We start from the raw sequence: 21,182 nt of genomic DNA on the forward strand, positions 1-21,182 counted from the left end.
CCTCTCAAGATCATAGGCAATAATATCAAAGTTTCCAAAGATCAAAACATATTTCAGGTATTGTGCCGTTACACTTCAACCAATAAATTCGTTAACACACCAGATCCGACAAACATGACAGAGGCAGCTACTAACGTACGGTAGATTGATAGGGAGATTACCAAACAACCCGAACCGCAGGTTGCTCTAACCCGCCCCTACTCCGCAAGGGAAAAACGGACCACCCAATTTATAAGCAACCAACTTCCCGCGGGTGGGCAAAGAAGAAGAATGGTGGGACGACCCGAAAGCAAAACGGCTGGAGACCTCACCAAGAAAACAAGTATAATTTAACAAGAGTAAATCAAACAACGTACCACCAATCACTTAACTTCTAATAAACTGCGATTTCTCGTGAAGACCTGGCGCAGCACCCCCAAATCGCTCGCCCGAACCGTCCGCTGCCAGCCGCTTCAACGGACGTAGGAAGGCGCGCCGATCTCCCGTCTCACGGCGTCGCAGCTCGCACCGGCCAGACTGATGTCGTGGGTTGACTCCTGTTGGTCTCGTGTCGACCGCGAAGTCACTACCCCTCGCTACACGCCGCGGCCCACTGGACTCACGTGGCGACCTCACATGCGCCGACGCTCAAGACGGACAAGTCATCTCGTGTCTCGGTGCGCGATCGACCAACCGATCGATCCAACCGCCAATGACTATTGACTGAGCAAACTCAAGGAGACTGGTGGCCTAACGCGCAGACTCAGATGAACTTAAACCCCGACTGGGCGACCAATCGCTGAGTTCTCTTATGCCTAACAAATGCGGACGAGAGACAGACTAGCAAGCTGGGGACGAGATACTGACCCAGACTGACCGACTGGCGAGGTTTTTTTTATTTATTTTGTTATTGAATTTCAATTCCCCCCGAAGGGGACGGGCTGGCAGCAGCTTAGTATGCCGCTCTTCAGCCTACAGACTTTGTGAGAAAGATGAAGAGAATAAATAATAAAAACAGGCGATAAAATCGGAGACGTAAAGAGTAACATGGCGAAAAGAAATCGTGGAACTTAAAACAAAGAGCAGAGGGATGATGATGCTAAGAAGATACATACGAAGCAGACAGGTAAAACAATAGACAGACAATTAAAAAACACGGCGACAGTCTGGTTTCTGTTCGCAAGAGATAAAAGGCACACCCAGCAACAGTATGATGGCCGTTCGCAACGAGTTTCCAACACGGAACACTCACTGTAAAACACTCACTGTAAAACACGCACTGTAGAACACTCACTGTAGAACACTGTGCGAAAGTGGCAGCACAAAGACGACACTCCCGAGCCAAAGACAGATGGGGGGGGGGACTTGCAGGAGGGGGAAAAACAAGGAGGGAGGAGAGGAAAAAACGAAAAGGGGGGGGGAACCAAGGAGGGAGAGGACTAATAAAGGGGGAGAAGGGCAGACGCGAGAGGGAATGAGAGGAGGCAGAGGAGGGAAATGTAAAAGGACGCGGGGGAGGGAAGGGGGCAAAGAGAGGGAAGGTGGGGAAGAAAGAGGATGGAAGGGGGGGAGAGGGAGCCCGGGAAAAGGACAGAGGAATGGAGGGGGAGGGAGGATCAGAGTTGATAGGAGGGATAAATGGAGGGAGAGAGGGTATCATGCGGGAGGGGGAGTTGGTGGAAGCCACCTTGGGAAAGGAGATGTAGGGTGTAGAGATGGAGGGTAGGGGGGACACAACGGTGAAGACGTGGCAGGGGGCGGGGATCGGAGAGGAGAGGAGCAACCAGGGGGTGAGGGGGTTCAAGACGGCGGGAGGTGTAGAGGATGCGGATATGTTCGAGGAATAGGAGCAGATGGGGGAAAGGAATGAGATCATAGAGGATCCGCGTGGGGGACAGGAGGCGTATACGGAAGGCGAGGCGGAGTGCATGACGCTCATGGATCTGGAGGGACTTATAGAATTTGGGGGGGGGGGGGCAGACTGGCGAGCTCATAGGGCCCCTTAAATGCACGTGAACAGGCTACCTTTCCCCTTTCCCAGCAGAGGGAGACACTAAAGCTACGATTGCCACAGCGGCGCCACCGCCAGAAAGGGAGGGCGACTGCTTCACACTACGCGCTGCGGTGCGCTCTTCAAAACAGCAATTTTTACCACGGGTGAGTGACGGTAGATCGGTAGACTGCCCCTTTTGGTGCAAACGGCCACTGGCCTGTGAACGCCCTTCATGCCACGAAACAAATAGCGCAGGGTAAACAGCGCTGACGGTAGGACTCTGCCGACCTCTGAGTGTTGTGCCGACCGAAAACTAGACACCCCAGTGCTAAATGCAGTGTCGCGGTGTTCCGGGAGTTTCCGAGAGGGGGCGAGTGGAGCCGAGTGATAGTACGAGCTTTGGCCCGCACGGTGCACACGTGAAGTTTGGCACGCAGTGGCCGGCTCTCACTTAAACAGTACATCTGTCGTGTTTTGTTTCATGAAGTGTGGGTGATGGGTGTGGGGTAAGAGTCAACCTTACATTAAGATTCAACCTTACATCTTATCGTCTGGCGTTGATCCCCTTTCCCTGCCTCTCTGTATGAATCTCTCCTCTGGCTAATGCTTCGAATACGGTATGTGAAAGAAGTCAACTTGCATTGTGACGAACAGAGACCAGTATCGCGAGAACTGATTCAAAGATTAGGGGAAGCGAAGAGCCTATCAAATACAACAATGCCCAGTAGAGCACTGCGCTGTTTTCAGCAACCTGTACTTCAAACTGTCGCACCAATATACTCGTATTTGAACAAGACCTCTGAGTCCAGAGAAATGTCAGGGACTCTGCATAAAACATCACGTGGCATATAAACCCATGTTTTATTTGTACTTTTTTAATTTATCTTCCGATGCCATTGCACTATCGAAAACAGATTTTCTGCAAATGTTCTGTATTTTAGACATGTCACATTACAGACAAATTGCTAACGTAGTGGAAGGAAGAAGGAAGGACTATTACCGTCCAACTTCCTGTCGCCAACTAGGTTATTACAGACAAAACCAAGCTCGGTTTTCTGAAGGAGAATAAGTAAATCGGCTGTGTCCTTATCAAATGAAGCAATCCAACATTTACCTTACGCAATTTAGGGAAACCTCGCGAAATCTGGATGACCGGACGGGGATTTGAACTTCCGTCATACCAAAAGCGAGTCCAGTGTCTTAACAACTGCACCTCTTCGCTTGATGACGTTATTACTAGAGTTTTGTTGATTGTGTGTACTACGCAATTAATATATGATGTCTCCAGAATCAAATTTTCACACTGCAGCGGAGTGTGCGCTGATATGAAACTTCATGGCGGATTAAAACTGTGTGCCAGACCGAGACTCGAACTCGGAATCTTTGTCTTTGGCGGGCAAGTGCACTACCATTAGCTACCCAAGCACGACTCACGACCCATCCTCACAGCTTTAATTCCGCCTTCTACCTTCCAACTTCACAGAAGCTCTCCTGAAGATCTTCCAGAACTAGCACTCCTGCACGGTTCGCGAAGCGTGCTTGGGTAGCCCAGCGGTAGAGCACTTGTCCATGGAAGGCAAAGGTCCCGAGGTCGAGTTTCGGTCCAGAATACAGTTTTAATCTTCCAGAAAGTTTCATATCAGCGCACACTCCGCTGAGGAGTGAAAATTTCATTCTGCAAACATCCCCTAGGCTGTTCCTAAGCCATGTCTCCGCTATATCCTTCCTTGCAGGAGTGCTAGCTCAGCAAGCTTCGCAGGAGAGCTTCTGTGAAGTTTGGAGGGAGACGAGCTACTGGCAGAATTGAAACTTTAGGGAGGAGTCGTCAGTCGTGCTTGGGTAGTTCAGTCGATAGGGCACTTGCTCGCGAAAGGCAACGGTTCCGAGTTCGAGTCTCGATCGAGTCAACAGTTTTAATCTACCAGGATGTTAAATACATTATGTTTCTCGAAGTTGATTTATTATGCTTCTCTGAGGAATACCCAATATTATGACTCTTACTATATCATACATTTACTTCCTTTTCGGCCTTCATGATATATACTTTTGAAAGATCTAGCACGCATCAATTATGCCATAGGTAAGTAGTTTCCAGCTCTTTCATTTTCTGCTACTAATTTAATGATTTCCTTAAAATCAGTGGCGGCTCTTGAGTATACATCCTGGGTGTTCACCGACTTCTGGACTCAGATAAATTTGAGAGCGCGAAATTAATGGCATCTGCTGCATAAAAGTTATGCTCAGTAACAAGTTTATAGAACTACAGCCACAGCCAATAATAATAATAACCACATAATAATAATAACGATAGTAATAATACTAAGATAAATAGCATATCTGACAAAAGAAAGAATTTTGTTGTTTTCTACATAATCAAGTACATTTTAGAGCTTACACTTTCGCAAATCGCCAATTAACGTATTTGTGTAAGTGGGAGTTTTAGTGTGACGAATGTATAAGATCCTTAACAGATGTATTAGTTGATGAATTTATTTTTGGACTGAAAATCAGATATTCTTATGCTGCACTCACACAACAACTTGTCCTAACTGTACACTTCCTCGTTAAATGTTCGCTTGTAGTCAAGCTTGTTTGACTTCGTCACTCTCTGAATCAAAGGATCTGTTCTCAGAGACCCTAGTTCCTTTGCGACTAACTTTTCCTGGTAATTTCCTTTTTTGTTCCCAGAATGAGATTTTTCACTCTGCAACAGAGTGTAGCAGATTAAAGCTGTGTGCCGTACCGAGACTCGAAAACGGGGCCTTTGCTTTTCGTGGGCAAGTGCTCTACCAACTGAGCTACCCATGACCCGTCCTCACAGCATTACTTTTCTGGTAGCATTTAAAATAGATCCAACGTAGTTCATGTTTACACTGCCCACGAAAGCCGATTCCTGCACGGTAAACAACCAACTCCAAACACAAAGTGCCACTTGTGGAAATGATTAAACTCAAGTTGTAATGACTGCCACCGTGGTCACTTGACTAGAATAGAGATGAGGTGTTGAGATCCATAAGAGCTCAAAGCACACCGCCGTCGATCCCACATTTAAGTAAATATCAGAGAAACCAGTGATACAGCTTTTCGTGAATTTTCATGTATACAACACAGATAAACATATATACATACACAGTTCTGTGGAAGGGAAGGGAAGGCAGCAGACAATAGAAAATGCAGTCGCTCATCCTAACTCTCAGCAGACACTGTGTCACTCAATTCTCTCCCTCCTTATACACTAATGTGGCCAAATAAATTTCAGTCTTTAATTACTGTCAATAAATAACACCAGTTCCCTTCCTCTCCACCCATGATATCCAATTTTACCACGATTTGTATACACTTGTTTACAAAAAAAATGTTAGAGATGAAAGGAAAGACAATGTGTAAGAGCTAAGTTGTATTCCCCAGTAGTATCACATACATTTATAAAGGCCATATGTAATATTGTTGAAACGTTTGTTCAACATTTTACTGTAAGATACAGTCCACAGCCTAAAATAATTTTGTGGCATTTTTTTTTATTTTGATGAGCTCTAATAGGTTACACACTGGTAAAAATAATTTATTAATATTCTTCACTGCTGACCTTATTTCATTAAGTATATAGTTTATAAATTTTGCAAATATTTGGGTTCTGGCTTGTTGGATCTACACTAGCATTGTAGGAAACAAGATTATTTGTAAATAAATCTCCATTAACACAGGAAATGATCACTTATATTTCAACATGAAGCAGTAATCTCGTACAATTTTCAAGAGTGTATAACGGGTGACCACTATCAGGTAATATAAACAGATGAATACTAGTTCTTTAAATATAGTGTATATTCTGCTGTTTATGTTATGTGCTACCTTTCCAGTCTTTTTATGTTTAAAAAGATTCATTCAGAACTAAAAAAATGGTGTCTGTAATTAACATGGATATATTTACAAATACAGCTCATAAAATCATTTTATCAGTACTACATTGTAGTTGCAAAGTAAGATTTTCATGCATTACACATCTCTGAGGGTGTGTTCTTCCAGTGGGTTTCGAGTAAGTGATGCAGAAGTGAATGAACACACATGCTCAAAACTGAAAGATATAAACTTGTTTTGTTGGATAGCCTTTACATAAAAGTAATTTCTGTTTTCTGTGAATAGAAATCATTACATTTTGACTGATATATTGTTTTAATTATATTTGCAGGTTATTGGAATGGTTATCTCTCTTTTCCTCTGCCAGAAACTTGGAGATGATGTTTGAATGTAAATAGGATCTTGTCTCACAGTCTTCATTCTTGAGGAAAATTTGTTGATAAATGTCTACTATCAGCTGTGATGATGTTACTATATTTTTTCAGTAGATTTTATAAATAATGTGTTTTACTTGCTCAGAAAAACTGAAATGCTAACAACTGAGTAGCTGATAAGCATAATCAATGGGACAGTGTCTTTATTCTTACCATGCAATCTCAGTCTATTAAAGTTGAAATTGTTCAGAATTTTTGGCTGTTCAAGATATTGTTATTGTAGAATTGTAAATTGTTTAAATATGTGAATGTAGGTTCTTAATGTAACTGACAAATACAATAAAGAGAAGAGTATTTTGCACAGAAAAACTATTAAATATTTTCAGTGTTTTGTATGTTGGTGAGGTTTGTTAACATACAAATGGCTTCAGTCTGGTATTTTAGTGCCTCTGTAATTGTCACTTACTCGTGCTGTCTGACATGGTTGCCAATGCAGCTGTTATTAAATACATTCATATTTTCAGATATGGAAATGAACTATGTTTCTAAAACAAGTTTTTTACATCATGCAAGTATTATTTTGGTGTTTGACTTTTTGTAAAACAATTGTATAATGTGGTTTTAATACACACATAGACACAAAATTTGAATTCTAAATATTTGTCCATACCTAAGCATTGCAGGTAGGACATAATAACGAAATAAAACTTAAACAGAACCTCTGACAATAAAATCTGAGGTGCATCGCAGTAACTAATATTCTCAACATCTGATATGAATGCCTAACTGTATCTATGAGAGGCTTAATGATTCCTAACCTAGACCACAATCAACAACTGTTGAACACCTTATACTGATCTGTCATCTTTTCCCTCTGTCACTGGCAGGCAGTGAGATGTGTGACATATACTGACTGGAAACTTGAGAATACACAGAAGAATCTATTGTTGCATAAAATGTGAATAAACAAAGCTTGCAGTTTGTCAAGTACATTTACGGCTCCTAACAGACAATAACATGACTGCATGAATTCATGGCTTCAGCAAATAGCCTAAAATGCCTGTGCTCTGACGCTTTCTAACAGACTTGGTTCCCCACACTATATCTGTGATTGATGGCTGTATCACTCAGTACAGTGTGCTAAGAGACCTAAAGGTATGTGTAAATCAGAACTATATTGTCACACTCCAGCATCTGCATATTAATCTTCATTGATATGTTACTATTTGAAGAGATTATTTTCAGTAAAATTTCATATACCTGCTATTACTCTCCTGTTATAAATTCATTCAGAGAATTTTATTGTCAGAGGCCCCAAAAGTGCCATATATTAAATTTGTGGTGTACAGTGAACCCTAAAAAATTCTGAAATACTTAATATTAAACCTATAGTGAAGTACTTGCTTTACTGCAATACTATGGGACTACATTTCCTCGTAGTTTGTGAAGTATCTTAATTTCGATTTAAAAATTATGAATACAGACAATTACATATCTTGAAGTAAAAATAGTTTCTTACTTATGTGTTTCGTTCTAAAAATTAGAAATGTTCCTCTTCACAATCTTCTGTAATACCATTATAGTTGAACAATACAAGCAGAAGTCATTTGTAAAAATAGTGTATCTTCAGGTTGCAATACCTTGTACAAAGAGAAACGCTGTAATTTTTCTATTTACTGAGACATGTGTAACTGACTGCATTACCAGTTTAAAAAAGTAAGGAAAAACGAGAAAGGCAATGACCTGCAGTGCTTTTGAAAATCCCATCACACGAAATTGTTATGTACAAAATAATGAAGAAAGTAAGATCAGAAGATTGTTTCTTTTTAATTCAATAGTACTTCTGATTTACCTACTGTCATTTTCTCATATGCTGATTCTACAACATATCACAATATGATTCTATTATGTAATTATACCTTTTTTTTATTTGTGAGTTTTTAAATAGCCCAACACAATTCTAAAACTTAGTCATAAGAAGGCTATTCACTTGAATGTAGAATTAAAAAAGACAGTCAGAAATAATAATTACTTTAGTTACACATTTACTAAGTAACTATGAAACTAAGTGCATCACTTTGAGATGTTATACTCATACTCACTGAAGCTATGGACTGTTTATATCTCTACAGAGAAACATATTTCAGTATTTGATTTGAATACAATAATTCAGACATAAAATTGTAAAGGTTTTTGTCATCTCTAAACTGTCTCACCTTGAAAGTGTGTAACATGATTTCTGTTACACATGAAGTAGCACTTATACCATTGCTCAGAAAAAATTCTAAGGATTTGTTTATGTTTGTTGCTGTGTACATTTTGTGACTAGTCAACACTTTATTGGAGAAAACATAAAACAGAATATATTTTACAAAAAGAAATGTCTTTAATCTGTTGTGATTAAATATTGGTTGCCATAAAATGAACCACCATTCATATGAAGTAGTGAAACTCTACATTCAGCATGGTAGTAAAGTCTGGAAATCAGTAGGGAGAGACATGTAAAGTACCTTCAAAAATAAAAAAAATTGCATTTAATGAGTTAGGTATTATTAAAATAGTTCTTGACATACAAAGCTCAGACATAAGGACTACAGTTATGCAAAATTGTAGGGATGCCAATGAAAAAGTTGATTATAGGAACTAAAGAATTTCAAAGGTTGTAGTCCCCACATGACTACAGAGTGTATTATGTTACCTTAAACATTGTGCTAAATAGAATCCTATTTTGTAAAACTGAAGGCAGAGTATAATTTTTTTTATTGGAAGGGAACAAAAGTTCACAACTGTCAACACTACAGTATAAATAATGCAAATAATACAATAAGGTAAACTGCACAAATTTTTATCATATATGACAGTAAAAGAAGTCTTGTACCTATTTACTGATGATTGTATACAAATTCTTGTATCTCTTTCTCATTTCTCTGTCTTTAGTATTTTAATATTGTATGTTCTGCCTAACCAATCAGTACTGACTACCTTAAAGTCACTGTACATCATTGTAAACTATAAATTAAAAGATAAATAAAATATGATGCAATATATCTAGAAGAAATACTTTATTAACCAAAGCCAGAAATATACGTGGAAACCTAAAACTGTTTACTGGACCAAGTCAGGATACAAACACAAATACATACCTATGAAGGCTGAATACTATCAACTGCACGGGATGAGGATCCTTCACGAAACAGCACAGTGATTCAACATACTAATTCATTCCACACATTATAGTTAATCTCTCATGATACTGTGTGTAGTAAACTAAGTGAAAAGGGAAAAGAGGAGTTTTAGCTATGCATGGTGCCAATGTTTTACCTTGTTACATATAACCCATTGTAGCATATAGCCCACAAATAGTGAAAGATTTCAGTCTCAAAAGGTAAGTTACATACCACAGTTCATAATTGACACAAAGTAACTGATAGGTTTCCTTGCACAGGAAGTGATGAAGATTGCAACTATTGAGCTACAACCCAATCTATGTAACACTCTTTTTCTGGGTTTTCGAGAGGTTTAAAAGGGAGAGTGCTAAACTAATGGACAGATGAACAAAAATTGCCAAACATCAAAGAGATCATCTTTAGTTAGCCTTCTTTTCAGATGGAAATAAGAAGTTCTGTACTAAAACGACAAGAGGAATGGGAAAATGGAGACCGATTAAATAAGTATGAGTAACTTAATACTGAAATTAAAAAAGTAACATTGTGATGCACTAGGTAAGACAGAGAAAGAAATAAGATTGTAAGTAATACACGGAGACCTAAAGAGAGAGCAGGAAGAAGGAAAACTGTAATGTTATGGACGAGAAAAGTAAGCGCTTATGTTTTTCTCAAGGACAACAGACACGACAGCAAGGGATTTAAAATCACAGGACAATAATATGACCACACTGCAATCCGCAACTGGAAGTTGTCAACAGGAACGAAAGGAAATGAGTTATGTAACCCTTTTACAGCTACAAGCCTGCACAGACGAAATTTTTTCATGCTTCCAGGAACTGACGGTGGTGTTCTTGCACCTACCTCATCTGTAGAGGTCTGAAGGTAGGTAAAGTTCCGCATTTTCATCCCAGACGGGCCAGTCAGGACCGTCATTGGACGCGGGATGGAGAGGCATGTGATCAGCACAACGCTCAGCGCTCGTCGTCGGGTATCTTGGCCTTGGAGCCGCTACTAATCTGTCGAGTAGCTCCTCAGTTGGCTTCACGAGACTGAAATATCGCCTAACTAGGCCTTCCATCAAGGAAAAATCCCTGGCGGTACCGGAAATCAAACCTGGGTCCTCTACATGGAAGTCAGCGGCTCTGTAACACTCAAGTAGAGAGGCAGACAACATTGTATGCATAGCAGAACAAAATCGAAGGCAAGGAATCCATTTGCGACAGAAAGAAACAAGTGCTTTGATTGAATCAGTTCAATTTACTTACCTAAACAATATGGAATTATTCATGAAATTGACCCTTTACAGCAAATTTAATATCATCCAAAATGTAGCGCACAACTTTGTTGTCTTACGATGCAAGACTTGCAAAATACTGACACTAATTATTTATATAAGAATGGAAAAACTGATAGAAGCCGATGCCGTGGAACATCAGTTGCAGATAAAAACCTTCATCAAAAACTTCTTACTATTTAATTTGTATTCGATGTTTACAACTTTCTCTTCTTCATAAACGCTTTCCCTGCCATTGCCAGGATACTTTTTGTATCATTTCTAATACGGTCATCATAAGTTATTTTGCTACTTACAGAATTCGCGTTCGGTGTTTCGTTTCCTAATCCAATTATCTTATCATCACCTGATTTAATTCTACCACATCCCATCACTCTAGTTTTGGTCGTTGATGTTTGCGTTATAATTTCTTTCATGACGGTGTACATTCCTTTCAACTGCTGTAGCAAGTATTGTCCCTTTTATGAAAGAATTGCTGTGTCGCATAAGAACATAACTAAGTAATTCGTACCTTTAGTAGCCGCACTGTACAGATTTCGTACGTCTGTATGATGTAAATAAAGCATGTTAACTGTAGAATGCAGTAGTGAACCAAGCCGAGAAGTGACATAATTTTGGAAACACTGCTCGGCTTCCGATCTTTGCTCAGAGCATTAATTACTAAATGATTTCGATCGTATATTACCTTATACGAGGGCATGCCGAAAGTAGTGCCTCCTAATTTTTTATGTGAAAACTCTTAAAACTTTTTTAGCAAAACACAGGTTATTAACATCAAAGCGAAGCAGTGGTTGGGAAGGGAGTGAGACAGGGTTGTAGCCTCTCCCCGATGTTATTCAATCTGTATATTGAGCAAGCAGTAAAGGAAACAAAAGAAAAATTCGGAGTAGGTATTAAAATCCATGGAGAAGAAATAAAAACTTTGAGGTTCGCCGATGACATTGTAACTCTGTCAGAGACAGCAAAGGACTTGGAAGAGCAGTTGAACGGAATGGATAGTGTCTTGAAAGGAGGATATAAGATGAACATCAACAAAAGCTAAACAAGGATAATGGAATGTAGTCGAATTAAGTCGGGTGATGCTGAGGGAATTAGATTAGGAAATGAGACACATAAAGTAGTAAAGGAGTTCTGCTATTTGGGGAGCAAAATAACTGATGATGGTCGAAGTAGAGAGGATATAAAATGTAGACTGGCAATGGCAAGGAAAGCATTTCTAAAGAAGAGAAATTTGATAACATCGAGTATGGTTTAAGTGTCAGGAAGTCGTTTCTGAAAGTATTTGTATGGAGTGTAGCCATGTATGGAAGTGAAACATGGACGATAAATAGTTTGGACAAGAAGAGAATAGAAGCTTTCGAAATGTGGTGCTACAGACGAATGCTGAAGATTAGATGGGTAGATCACATAACTAATGGGGAAGTATTGAATAGGATTGGGGAGAAGAGAAGTTTGTGGCACAACATGACTAGAAGAAGGGATCGGTTGGTAGGACATGTTCTGACGCATCAAGGAGTATTTAGTATTGGAGGGCAGCGTGTAGGGTAAAAATCGTAGACCAAGAGATGAATACACTAAGTAGATTGAGAAGGATGTAGGTTCCAGTAGGCATTGGGAGATGAAGAAGCTTGCACAGGATAGAGTAGCCTGGAGAGCTGCATCAAACCAGTCCCAGGACTGAAGACCACAACAACAACATTTTTATTGCACATGACAACATATTTATATTTCAACACAGTCACCCTGGCGACTAACACATTTCTCCCAACCGAGAGCGGTCACTACAAAAGGGTTGACTTTGTTGATGGAGCCACAGGCTCACTTCTGCCTGCACTGCTTCGACACTACCAAAGTGATGTTCTCGAAGGTGTTCTTTAAGTTTTGTAAAGAGGCTGGAGCCATGTTGGGACTGTATGGAGGATGATCGATGACAGTGAAACGAAGATGTTGGATTGTTGCTAACGCTCATGTATGGTCTGGCAATGTCATGGCGACGAGGACTAACTCTTAGAATTCGAAACTCGGTGACATGACGGCGCTTCTCATGCACCGACACAATTACGATACACACTGCTGTGTTACAGACTGCAGTTCGGAGCCCTCTACCGGCAGAGGGCTGCACATATCTATAAAGAATAAAGATGTAGAATGTTAAAAACGTTTGTTTTATTTTTAAAAAATTAAGAATTTTCACAGAAAAAATCTTCTGGATTACAGTTCCGAGAATCATATCATCTTGATCTATTGCTACGTGGTGCAACAAGTACGGAAATAGCTTACGACTATGCCAAGTACGTTCCTGTTTAGACATTCGATTTTTATTGTGATGTGCAATTCTTCTGATAACCACGTTTCAATATCCTGATGGTACAGTCGACATGTCTGATTTGGAAATTGCTAGTTAAAGACACGTCTCTGAAAATTTCAAAGGTATCGCTAATGTTAGTCACTTACGTCAATAAGTAGACGTGGGACACGGGATGGCTATGACTTTTTTTTATTCTGTTATGTGAGACCACTATCAGGCCACATGTCTATCTTCTGTGAGGCCTGGTACTGGTACAGCATAACACAGTTTTAAAAATAGATCTTATGCATCCCATGTCGACTTTCAGTCGTCAAAACACTGAGCTTTCTGGGAAAAAAGAAACTCGTTCGATGCTTTTCAGCTTTTATTTGAAGAAATAAGACACAGCACTCCAAAATGAGGAATGGTGTCGTGCCAAATGAAATGCTGGAAATTACAACAATGCCAGTAATAAAGTATTACAGTTTTTAAAGGGTGTTTGAAAGCATAATAATGCTCTATGAAAAACCGCAAGCTTGCAAACTATCCTTTATTTTATCGAATATCAAAATAACCTACTACTCTGTGCCAGTTGTAAGGTCCGGTTTATCACAAAATCACCTTACGCACAAAAAAGAACGCAACTACAAGCGAAGTATGCTGTTTCGCCCGCTTGTTTGAACAACCCCGCTATCTGTCATAGGCGAGTGCAAGCAGATACGACAGGTTCTGCCTTAATCCGTCCTCTCACGGGACGCGAAAATACACGTGTACGAGGAGATGACGTCACAGCATGGAATTCCGTTTTCCATTACGGAGCGTGAAATGAAGAATCTGGCATGTCAGATTTTTGCCTCGTTGAGAGGAACGAGGCCAATGAGTTGCAACATCGTTTCACGTCACAAACAGATCTGCGTTGTATTGACTTACACTACGTATTTGGTGGGTTTCTTTAACACAGTGTATGTGGTGTGAATAGCAGTTTCAAAGTATCAGTAAACCGAAGATCTCTCGAAAAGGCTTCATTTTAGACACGATAATTTATAATAAAATGACTACATATCGGTAGATAAACGATTCCTGTATTTGATGTTATTATGTTATAACTCATGTGCTACGAAAGTTTAACGTTTTAACGCTACTGCACAATGATTATCAATCAAAAGTGCGTCGTTTTGGTACAATATGTCATAGTTAAATGGCAAAAATGACATCTGTAGCTACATTATTTCGACAGTGTATACCGTTATGCGAGGGTTGGAACTTTAATAGTGGCAACTATTTATTTACAGCTCGTACAAGATAGATACGTGTTACAAAGTTTTACTGACCTTCAAAGTAGTCACCAGCATTGTGTATAACCCGTTGCCAGCGATGTGGAAGTCGTAGGATACTCTTAGCAGTACCGGTTGTGTTGGCAGTTCGAGCGGCGCGGTCTATTGCCCGACGAATTTGTAGCAGCTCTGAAGCAAATGCCATGAAGTGTTTCCTTCAGTTTAGAAATCGAGTTGAAATGTCGAGGGCGTAAGTCAGGGGAGTGCAGTAGGTGGTATAGCACTTGGCAGCCCCATCAATCAAACAAATCAGTAACAGCTTGCACTGTACGTGCTTGAGCATTATCCTGCAAAATGATGGTCAGGTCCTGCAGAAAGTGTCATCACTTCTGTCTCTAAGCCGGTCGTAGGTTGTGTTCCAAAAATGAACAGCATAGAGACGGAAGTGATGACACTTTCTGCATATGGTGACGTGGCGCTACTAGCAGTGAACTGCTGAAGTCCCAGCACACTAGCTCGCCTCTGTATCTCACAAACGGTACAGCGCTTGTTTCGCTACACCACGTGTAGCCGCCGTTAACGCCACAACAGTCACGATAACGTTTGAAATGGTACTGTAACTGGGAAGGACGGACTGCTGATTAATCGCATCGCTCTGTGTTCAGCGATGAATCGCGGACCTGGACAACAAAGCATGACGATCGTCGAAGAGAATGCCAGCAACCTGTGACGAGGTCCCACTCATCCAATGTTTTTGAGAGGCACTGTGATATTACTCCCAGCGTCATGGTGTGGGGAGCCTTCGGGGATCCCTTTAGGTCACAGCTGGCAGTGATTCAGGAAACTCTGAAGGCACAACAGTAGCTTACGGACATCTTGCGGCCTCGTGTGTTACCGCTCATGCGACTGCAAAAATGGCTCTGAGCACTATGGGACTTAACTTCTAAGGTCATCAGTCCCCTAGAACTTAGAACTACTTAAACCTAACTAAGGACATCACACACACCCATGCCCGAGGCAGGATTCGAACCTGCGACCGTAGCCACCCAGGCCGGCCGACTGCATTCTGGTGCCATTTTTAAGAGGATAATGCTAATCCAAACACTGGAGGTGCCTCTATCAACTGCCTGCAACTGTTTCAGGTAAACCAGTGAGCAGCAAGATTCCGAGATCTGTCCCCATCAAGGATCAGTTAGAAGAGTTGTGTGTCAGCATGCTTCCAGAGAAGAGCCAATTGAAAATTCAAATGGCTCTAAGCACTATGGGACTTAACATCTGAGGTCATCAGTCCACTAGACTTACAACTACTTAAACCTAACTAACCTAAGGACAATACACACATCCATGTCCGAGACAGGATTCGAAACTGCGACCGTAGCAGCAGCGCGGTTCCGGACTGAAACGCCTAGAACCGCTCGACCACAACGGCTAAGGGCCAATTGGTTTATGACACTCTCACAAGTCCATGTCAGAGGGTGTGTAACGTCGTGTTGATACGTTGCTTCATTTCATTTCGTTCTTTCCTTCGGCTTGCTTGACTTTTTTTGTCAGGCACTGTCTATATACTATTTTCTACGGCATTCAAACTATTATGTCTCCATGCTCGTCGTCAAATATTATGTCCAGCCTTGTTGTCAAATATGGGGTGTCTAGGAATCCTTCGTACCCGGTTCACTAGACAAATCAAACTAGTCGTATTAATGAGTTTTATTACGAAAAGAAAATAGAGAATAATTAATTTTTGCAATTACACAGATGTTTCGCAAGCAAAAGGTGACATACAAAATAATTAAGCTTCTTCAGTATTAAACAACACCAAGTGTGTCCTACATAGGGAGTGTAAGCGAAGTGAATAGAGTTGACGCCGCTATAGAAGTCCGTCATCTTGAAGTTAGTATTCAACTGGGTCGTAATCAGTCGGTCGCAGCGCTTATGTCCTCTTCACGCAGGGGCCCCTGCTGTCGCGTTGTCGTCCTGGAAGGGGTCGGGCAGCGTGCGATTGGCTGTCTTCTTCTCACAGCCATCTCTTCTCTATCGTTCCCGACCGGCGTTCCGGCGCTTCACTTGACGCCGTAACACGAACGTACCGTTGACAAACACTTTGGCGATGTCTCTTGGGTGCAATCTCATCGAATATACTCGTATGCAATACATAAGGACGAAACTCCCTTTCACATGAGGTGTCACTGTGAAGTAACACAGCTCGATGAAACTTGGATCATACGTAGAAAGAACTGTTACAGTATAGTACGGAAGGTAACTGAAAGAAACACCCAATACAATGAATGTAGGTGATACTTTTCTTCAAAGACAATAATTATACTAAGGTCTGCGCTACTCGCGAATGCCCGCGGGGTTAACAAAAGGAGGGGCGTGGATCTTAATAGGGTATGTGATTGCAACACACGTCAGTGCATGCTCTGCAACGTGATATCTGGGTAGTCACAGGGTTGCTAAGGAGTTATTCTGGAAAGCACGGATGGTGACTGCTGTGTGGTTGTCGGTCATGTGCACGTTCTGCAATACGTCTCCCCAAAAAATGCAATACATGCTGCTTCGAACTGAAGTCAGGGGGAGGGGGGAGGGTGGGGGGTGGGGGGACAACGGGCAGGCCAGTAGGCCAGTCCATTCGCCGAATATCCTCTCGTTCCAAGAGCTTCTCCACTTTCGCTGTTCGATTCGGTCACTCATTGCCATCCATAAAAAGGAAGTCCTCGAAAAGATGATCATGGAGAAGGATTGCAGTGTCCCAGTAATGTTAGTCGATGAGTGTATCGTGTTGAAGGATTTGGAGGCCAGTAAACCATTCAACATTGTGCATCCCCACTCCATAACACCTGGACTTCTCTAAATCCTCACACGAACGAAAAAATGGCTGACATCGAAATAAGTGTCCAAGGAATAGAAAAGCAACTGAAATCACTCAACAGAGGAAAGTCCACTGGACCTGACGGGATACCAATTCGATTTTACACAGAGTATGCGAAACAACTTGAGCCTCTTTCTAACAGCCGTGTACCCCAAGTCTCTAGAGGAATGGAAGGTTCCAAATGATTGGAAAAGAGCACAAGTAGTTCCAGTCTTCAAGAAGGGTCGTCGAGCAGATGCGCAAAACTATACGCCTATACCTCTGACATCGATCTGTTGTAGAATTTTAGAACATGGTTATAGCTCGCGTATCATGTCATTTCTGGAAACCCAGAATCTACACTGTAGGAATCAACATGGATTCCGGAAACACCCAACTCGCTTTATTTGTTCATGAGACCCAGAAAATATTAGATACAGGCTCCCAGGTATTTGCCATTTTCCTTGACTTCCGGAAGGCGTTCGATACAGTTCCGCACTGTCGCCTGATAAACAAAGTAAGAGTCTACGGAATATCAGACCAGCTGTGTGGTTGGATTGAAGACTTTTTAGCAAACAGAACACAGCATGTTGTTCTCAATGGAGAGACGTCTACAGACGTTAAAGTAACCTCTGGCGTGCCACAGGGGAGTGTTACGGGACCGTTGCTTTTCTCAATATGTATATATGACCTAGTAGTGTCGGAAGTTCCATGCGGCTTTTCGCGGATGATGCTGTAGTATACAGAGAAGTTGCAGCATTAGAAAATTGCAGCGAAATGCAGGAAGATCTGCAGCGGATAGGCACTTGGTGCAGGGAGTGGCAACTGACCCTTAACATAGACAAATCTAATGTATTGCGAATACATAGAAAGAAGGATCCTTTATTGTATGATTATATGATAGCGGAACAAACACTGGTAGCAGTTACTTCTGTAAAATATCTTGGAGTATGCGTGCGGAACGATCTGAAGTGGAATCTTCATATAAAATTAATTATTGGTAAGGCGGGTGCCAGGTTCAGATTCACTGGGACAGTCCCTAGAAAATGTAGTACATCAACAAAGGAGATGGCTTACAAAACACTCGTTCGACCTATACTTGAATATTGCTCATCAGTGTGGGACATGTACCAGGTCGGGTTGACAGAGGAGATAGAGAAATTCCAAAGAGGAGCGGCGCGTTTCGTCACAGGGTTACCTGGTAACCGCGATAGCGTTACGGAGATGATTAGCAAACTCAAGTGGCAGACTCTGCAAGAGAGGCGCTCTGCATCGCGGTGTAGCTTGCTGTCCAGGTTTCGAGAGCGTGCTTTTCTGGATGAGGTGTCGAATATATTGTTTCCCCCTACTTATACATCCCGAGGAGATCACGAATGGCAAATTAGAGAGATTCGAGCGCGCACGGAGGCTTTCCGGCAGTCGTTCTTCCCGCGAACCATACGCGACTTGAACAGGAAAGGGAGGTAATGACAGTGGCACGTAAAGTACCCTCCGCCACACACCGTTGGGTGGCTTCCGGAGTATAAATGTAGACGTAGATGTACCTCAAATACCAAAGCACCGTTTGACGGCGCAAAACTGTCACTATTATAGTTGCCAACAAGGAAGAAGTTTGCAATTCCAGTTTAAATTGGTGGCTGAAGTTTTATACAGATAATCAACTTTCATTCATAAAACTGACCACTTAACGTATTAACAGTAATAATAACAAAATGAAACGTCGAATATCGATCACACTTGTAATTCAAGATAAATGCTACTGAACCAGGGCGCAGCGCAGTTACATGGACTTGCAATACCAAGTATGCCGGATCCACGTCCAAGTGGTTTAAGGAATAACTAGCGAAAATCAAAGTGGCTGCGTCAGGAACCACATCCAAAAGTTCCACCACAAAATGGCTCACCATTTAAAGTCAGTCCAGGAGCTCGCTGTTACCATGCACACCGGGGTAAACTCCCGCGCTCTCCTCAGGATTCCAGATAGACACGACTCTTAAACAGAGCCCAAGTTGACCTGTGACTGCTTCCGCACTCCAGTTCCGCTGACCGCCAGACCCAGGCGCCGGAATGTCAACACCGTGCGTTCTCGCAGTACACCAGGCGCCGACTGACTACTGGCGATGCTCCGTGCGCCGTCCTCCCTCTGTCACTGCCCCCGACCGAGTCTCCGTCACTGCCGTCCGCTGTGGCCGAGCGGTTCTGGCGCTGCTGCTGCTGCTGCTGCTGCGGTCGCAGACTCGAAACCTGCCTTGGGCGTCGATGTGTGTGATGTCCTTAGGTTAGTTAGGTTTAAGCAGCTCGAAGTTTTAGGGGAGTGATAGCCTCTGACGTTAAGTCCCATAGTGCTCAGAGCCATTTGAACCATTTGAGTCTCCGTCGCTGCGCCGCCTCAGTCTCCCCTCGCGAGCCGCGGCCGACATGAATAGAGGGCGGTAGCCAACCAGGACGCTGCAAAGCGCGTAACTTCGACAGAGAAACTACTCTGCCAAGAGTATCGCAGAAAGTCACGGCTCAGCCTTCCTGAGAGACAATCTCCTCTCCTTCCAAATTAACAGTGTAAGTGTAGACCGGATGCTTTTCGAATGCAAAGGAATAGTATCGACAGCAATTGAGAGATTTATACCAAATAAATTAACAAACGACGGAGCTGGTCTCCCTTGGTACACAAAACAGGTCAGAACACTGTTGCAGAAACAACGAGAAAAGCATGCCAAATTTAAACGAACGCAAAATCCCCAAGATTGTCCATCTTTCACAGAAGTTCGAAATCTGATGCGGACTTCAAGGCGAAATAGTTACAATATTTTCCACAGTAAAACTTTGTCTCAAAACCTGACACACAGACCAAAGAGATTCTGGACGTATGTAAAGTGTGCCAGCGGTAAGACATAAATAATGCCATCTCTGTGCGATAGCCGCAGTGGATACACCGGTTCCCGTGAGATCACCGAAGTTAAGCGCTGTTGGGCGTGGCCGGCACTTAGATGGGTGACCATCCAGCCGCCATGCGCTGTGGCCATTTTTCGGGGTACATTCAGCCTCGTGATGCCAATTGAGGAGCTACTCGACCGAATAGTAGCGGCTTCGGTCAAGAATACCATCATAACGACCGGGAGAGCAGTGTGCTGACCCCAAGCCCCTCCTAGCATCCTCCTCTGAGGATGACACGGCGGTCGGATGGTCCCGGTAGGCCACTTGTGGCCTGATGACGGAGTGCTTTGGGCGATTGCAATGGAGATACTACCGATGACAGTGCTGCTAAAGCAGAGTTACTAAACATAGCCTTCCGAAATTCCTTCGCCAAAGAAGCCGAAGCAAATATTTCAGAATTCGAATCAAGAGCAGTTGCCAACATGAGTAACTTAAAAGTAGATCTCCTTGGTGTAGCGAAGCAACTTATGTGAATCACCTAATAAAAGCAGGTCTTTCGGTGGGTACTGTATACCAATTAGGTTCCTTTCAGCGTATCTTGATGCAATAGTCCATACTTAACAACGATATAGAGCCGCTTGCTCGACGAAAGATCCGTGCCCAAAGACTGTAAAGTTGCACAGGTCACAGCAATAATTAAAAATGGCAATAGGGGTAATCCATTAAATTACAGATCCATACCATTAACGTCGATATGCAGCAGGATTTTGAATATATATTGTGTTCGAGCACTATGAATTATCTCGAAGAGAACGGTATGTTGACACACAGTCAACATGAATTTAGAAAATTTCGTTCTTGTGAAACTCAACTATCTTTTTACTCACACGAAGTGTTGAGTGCTGTCGACAAGGGATATCGAATTGATTCCGTATTTCTAGATTTCCCGACGGCTTTTGACGCCAAACCTCACAAGCAGCTTGTAATCAGATTGCATCTTTATGGGATACTGTCTCAGTTTTGCGACTGGATTCTAGATCTTCTATCATAGCTCGTAGTAATAGACGGAATGTAATAGTGTGAAACAGAAGTGATTTCTGGCGTTCCTCGACGTAGTATTACAAGACCTCTGCTGTTTCTTATCTACACTCCTGGAAATTGAAATAAGAACACCGTGAATTCATTGTCCCAGGAAGGGGAAACTTTATTGACACATTCCTGGGGTCAGATACATCAC

The 21,182-nt window shown here is 42.1% G+C and overlaps 1 protein-coding gene across 1 annotated transcript in view; it reads left to right on the forward strand.

Annotated features, from left to right (window-relative positions):
• Positions 1-9,126, forward strand: part of LOC126195464 (CD151 antigen-like) — a 176,790-nt gene extending 167,664 nt beyond the window's left edge. The window contains exon 8 of the mRNA XM_049934090.1: positions 6,162-9,126. Within this exon, the coding sequence (XP_049790047.1) occupies positions 6,162-6,218 (57 nt within the window). The 3' untranslated portion in view covers positions 6,219-9,126. The remainder of the gene's footprint in view (positions 1-6,161) is intronic.
• The last annotated feature ends 12,056 nt before the right edge of the window (positions 9,127-21,182 follow it).

Source organism: Schistocerca nitens, chromosome 7 (genome assembly GCF_023898315.1).
Source record: "Schistocerca nitens isolate TAMUIC-IGC-003100 chromosome 7, iqSchNite1.1, whole genome shotgun sequence".
In the NCBI taxonomy this organism is placed as follows: domain Eukaryota; kingdom Metazoa; phylum Arthropoda; class Insecta; order Orthoptera; family Acrididae; genus Schistocerca; species Schistocerca nitens.